We start from the raw sequence: 5052 nt of genomic DNA, 5'->3' as shown, positions 1-5052 counted from the left end.
CCGTGTCAGAAGGCAGGCGCATCATGCTGGCAGTCCTAGGCCTCCGGCGGCGATCGATGATGGACGGATCCGATCGGTGACGCCGGCGACGTGACCCCTCCTCACTGCTCACCCCTCCACGAAACGAAACTTCCAAACAGTGTCGTCCTACGTAGGAGTAGGTACCTAGCCGTAGCCAGGGACCTCTCTCCTCTCTCTCTCACACACGCGCCTTTCCCAGAAGAATCCACCAAGCTGCCAATGGTGAAACACGCCATTAATTTGCAGGAGCGAGGAATCTTCGTGCCGCCTGCGTGCCAGTGCACAATGCATGGCATGGCATGGCACGAGAAGAGGCGTGTCTCCACTTACTGCGGTTTGTGCAGCACGCAGCACACGACCATTTACTTGCAAAATATTCCCGGCCGGGCCTACCGGCCAGAGTCATGGGACACGTACGTACAGCGGGTACGTACGAGCGAGCACGAAAGAAAGCTCCACGCCGCGCCACATGGGCTGCCTCCGTGAATGGAGCTCTGGGCCGCGCCGCTCCTTTTGTGTGTGCCGCCCCTTTCCAAGGCCTACAAATCTATCCATTCCCATTCCCATTCCAAGCACGGGTCCCTCTCTCGTGCTCACTCTCGTGCGCTTCCTTTTACTCCCATGGCGAATTAGCACGGGGCCAAAAATGACCACCAGAATCCAAAGCCATCGGGTAGGGCCCGAAACAAAAGGGGAGAGAGGAGAGCGCAACGCGACTGACAAGCGAGGGAGGAAAAGGAAGGAAGCAACGGTGCCGGAATATTTGCGGATGGATGCGCCCATTATTGCTGCTGCTCCGATGTGCCTTGCATGATTGCGCCTACTCTCTCTACATACATAGACGGCCATTGCGATCGCTACTAGGAGCGCCCATCTTTTTCACGCGAATAAAGAGGATGCCCGATGCGATTCACCAAGAACACCAGAGGGAGAAGCAAGAGAGGGCTCCGATTAAAGTTGGCTGCTCTGGTCCCCCCGTTTCAAAAATTTGTTCCATTTTTATATTTTATATCCATGGTGGTGATCCGGCCGAATCCGCCTCGGCATCCAAGAAGCTTCTCCTGTCGTCATCTCATCGTCTCCCTACAATTCCTAGCAGATCAAATTCGGAACAAGAAATTGCATTTTTAACAGCCCATACTGTATCATCATCAGAATAATCATCAGAATCATCATCATCATCATCATCAGAATAATCATCATCATTTGGAGGGGACAACATTTAATTGACATTAACAGGAACTAAAGAAAAAGCTTGAGCTTAATTTCAGGAGCGACGGCAACAACAGAGGGATTGGATGGGTAAATTTGTGGTGGTGGCTTCACTACCCAAAATGGCTAAGAGGAGGAAAGATCGATCGCCCCTCCTCCTAGATCCCACGTCTCGCCACCGGCCACCGTCCACCCATGATCCCTCCGAATTTAACTTGGTTACGGCGGGGAGCCGTCAGCACGGCGGGGCGGCGAGGGCCTGCGGCTGCTGCGGCGGCGGCGAGGCGATGAACCGGTGCTGCAGCAGCTGCGCCGCGGACGGCCGCTTCGCCGGGTTTTTCTGGAGGCAGCAGCTGATGAAGCTCCGCAGCTCCGGGGACGCGGTGGGCGGCGCCGCCGGCGACTCGGAGTAGCAGATGGCGCACATGAGGGCCGCCCAGTCGCCCTGCTTCCCCAGGTTCTCCCCGAGCGGGAAGCGGCCCAGGTAGAACTCGAGGATGCTGAGGCCGAAGCTCCAGATGTCGCCGGCGTAGCCGTTGTAGTTGCCGTCGTTGAGGTCGGTGTTGATGCGCTCGGGGCTCATGTACGCGATGGTGCCCACGGAGGAGTTGCAGGGGTCCATGGTCTGGTTCAGGATGCGCCCCACCCCGAAGTCGGCGATCTTCACGCGCCGCCCGCAGTCGATGAGCAGGTTGGACGGCTTGATGTCGCGGTGCACGATGTGGCGCCGGTGGAGGTAGGCGATCCCCGACAGCACCTGCCGCGCCACGTCCGCGAGGAAGGACTCGGACGCGATGCGCCGGCCGTCCAGCGACCCGCCGTCCATGTACTCGAGCAGGATCTGCAGCTCGCCGGCCTGCTCGTACATGCCGTGGCAGCGCACGATGGACGGGTGCTCCGCCGTGCGCAGGATGGCGATCTCCCGCGTGATCTGCCGCCGGACCGCCTCGTCGTGGTGCCCGTAGAGCACCTTGAGCGCGTAGGCGCGGCCCGTGGGCGCGTGCCGCACCAGCCACACCGTCCCGCCGGCGCCGCTCCCGACGCGGCGGACCCGCTCCAGCTCGCCCAGCGGCGGGGGCGCGGGCGGCGCGGAGCCGGCCGAGTTGGGCGGGGTCATGGACATGGGCATGGGCATGGACGACGCGCCGCCCGACCCCGACCCCGACCCGGACGAGGACGTGGACGACGGCGCGGAGGACGGGGGCGGGGGCAGCGGCAGCGGCACGGCCAGCGACGTCAGGTCGCGCTGCGGGAGCGGGAGCGTGAGATCCGGCCGGCGCCGCGCCCGGCCCGCCGTGCCGGGCTGCTGCTGCTGCAGGCCCGGCCGCGCGTTCGGCGGCCCGCCCGGACGCATCGCGCGGTCTGGCCGGTCCGAAAGGCGAGGCTGGCTCCTCCCCTGCTCCGCGCGGCGGCCGGATCGGTCGGCGTCGGCGATTGCCGTCGTATGGGGCGGGGCGGGGTGGGGTGGGGTGGGGTCGATCGGGTCGGGGAAGAGGGATTGGAGGGAGGCGAGTATTTTTTATAGCCGCGAGGGAGGCCAAGGGACCGGGAGAGAGACGGAGGGAGGGAGCTCTGCTCGCTCAGCCGATGGAGATGCAGCCGTGACGCCGGGGGAACGGCAGGCAGGCAGGCCCGGTAATAAAAGAACCAACTTTCCCACAGCGCTTTTCTCCCCCCTTTCTCGCTCACCGGTGATGTTCCGTTCCATTCCGTTCCGCTGGTTTGCCGTGTCCGTTGCATCCTGCCTCCCGGCTGGCCGTCGCCTCCGTTACTCTGCAATTCCGGAACAGCATTCACTTGGGGCACAGTCCAAACATTGCAGCACTCATCACGCCACATCTCTACCACGTGACACGTAACAACGGGGAAATTTATACTCCTATATATATTCCAAACTAGTGAGTGTCTGCGTCTGTATTGTATTTCTGTGAAACGAAATGAGCCTACGGTTATCCTGTAAAATTGCCGTGCGAGAACATCGACTTTTTAAGATCCCATCGACGGGGTTTAAATTTCCGTTTTAGGATCAACGGAATTGCCATGTGCATGCCCGCATTTACGATTTTCATTGTGAAGCGTTTGTGTCATTATTCCCGTACGTGCGCTTGTATCGATCGTTACCGGGAATTTGTTTCGTCGCGTGACATTAACTCTCTTACGTGTGATCGTCTGAACCGTTAATTTGTTTTGTCGCGCATCATTAACTCGAGTGCATGAAGTACACGTGAAGCGCCATGTCGTTTTACGACGGGAGCCGCTGCTTTTAGGAAATTCTACCCGAGCTCGCAATCGGCCACCTTCCTACCCAACAACAATCCTCCCAAAATAGTCCACTAGCGCAAGAAATTGTCATAGATAGACAAGACGGTCACGGGAAGGAGTTAGGGTTTCCACCGCCGACAGGCAACTGGGGTTTTGCGTCGGTGAGCTTGATGGTGGTGTGGTGAATAGGAACATCGGTATACATGTCTCCCTTTACAATTTTTTATCTCAAGACTGGTTTTCTAATTACTCCGATATGTGCGCTTGTATCAACCGTTGCTGGGATGTAGCCCACAAGCTTGCTGGCAGCGTTGAGAACAGGAAGATCGGCCGTTTCGAGATCCACAAAATTCCCATCTACATGTTGACTTTTACGATTTCCACTATAAAAATCATTTTCGTAATCACTCAGATATGTGTGCTTGCATCGACCGTTCTTGGAATAGGTTTCGTCACATAGCTACGTGTCCTTGTATAGACCATTTCTGGGAATTTGTTTTGTCGAGCATCATTAACTCAAGTGTGTGAGTACATGTGGGGATAGAGATCGTTTACCATTGAAGACGTTGATTTAAAAATTTATACTCGGGCTCGCGGGGAGCCACCTCCCTTCGAGACAACGGGCGTACCCAAATAATCCAATAGCCAGAGAAACTTTCATGGATGGACAAGACGGTCATGGGGAGGAGTTGGGTTTTTAGTGCTGACGGATAATTGTGGTTGGGCTGGCACGCTTGATGGCGGTGTGGGGGACAAGAAGACACGTATACATGTTCTATTTCCAAATACGTGAAATTCCCGTATACATGTTTCCCTTTACAGTTCTGCTTTCAAGACCATTTTCATAATTACTATGGTTCACACGCTTGTGTCGAGCGTTACTATAAGTCTGTTTTGTCACATAGCATTAAGACACGTACGTCTGATTCTATAGATTGTTTCCTTTAATATATTTTTGTCACAAGTCATTAACTCGAGTGCGTGAAGTAGATGTGAATAGCCAAATCATTTACGATGAGAGGTGCTACAATCTACCCTAACTCACGGGGTAACCACTTTCCTTCCGGACAACGTGCCTCCATTTTGTCCACTCGTGAGAGAAACTATCATGGATGGACAAAAAAATCAAAGAGAGGACTAAGGGTTTCTAGCGCTCACGGCTAATTGTTACTGGGACCGGGTGGGAGGGAGGGGGGAGGAGGAGGAGTTGAATAACAAGCTGAAAGGAATAACTAGCTACAAGGAATTAGTGGTTTGATGAAAAAAAATGACTTTGAAAGCGAACTATGAACTGTGGGCTAGCTTTTTTACATATGTGCTTAGATACAACTTAACTAGTGCCAACTTACAAATTATGTGTGGTTAAAAGTAGTTGTAGATAAAGAGATAACATGGTAAACCAACTCCTCACGAACTCATATATTGTTTTTTAAGAGAAAGAATTATATTATAGAGTGAAAAGTACTTTTAGGAAATAGAGGATGGATTCAACTCTTTGATATAAATATTTCTGTATAAACTTGAGGTCCTAAAATCTTTACAAAACCATTATGCATC

General features: G+C 54.5%; 1 protein-coding gene across 1 annotated transcript; it reads right to left on the bottom strand.

Annotated features, from left to right (window-relative positions):
- Positions 1 to 1202: 1202 nt before the first annotated feature.
- LOC125514999 (mitogen-activated protein kinase kinase 4) lies at positions 1203 to 2852 on the bottom strand. Its single transcript, XM_048680407.2, has one exon. It carries the CDS (start codon positions 2585 to 2587, stop codon positions 1469 to 1471), a length of 1119 nt encoding a protein of 372 aa, XP_048536364.2. The 5' UTR covers positions 2588 to 2852; the 3' UTR covers positions 1203 to 1468.
- Between the last annotated feature and the right edge of the window lie 2200 nt (positions 2853 to 5052).

This window comes from Triticum urartu, chromosome 6A (genome assembly GCF_056163025.1).
Source record: "Triticum urartu cultivar PI428250 chromosome 6A, HENAU_Tu73, whole genome shotgun sequence".
NCBI classification, from domain to species: Eukaryota; Viridiplantae; Streptophyta; class Magnoliopsida; order Poales; family Poaceae; genus Triticum; species Triticum urartu.
This window is presented reverse-complemented; position numbering and strand designations above follow the sequence as displayed.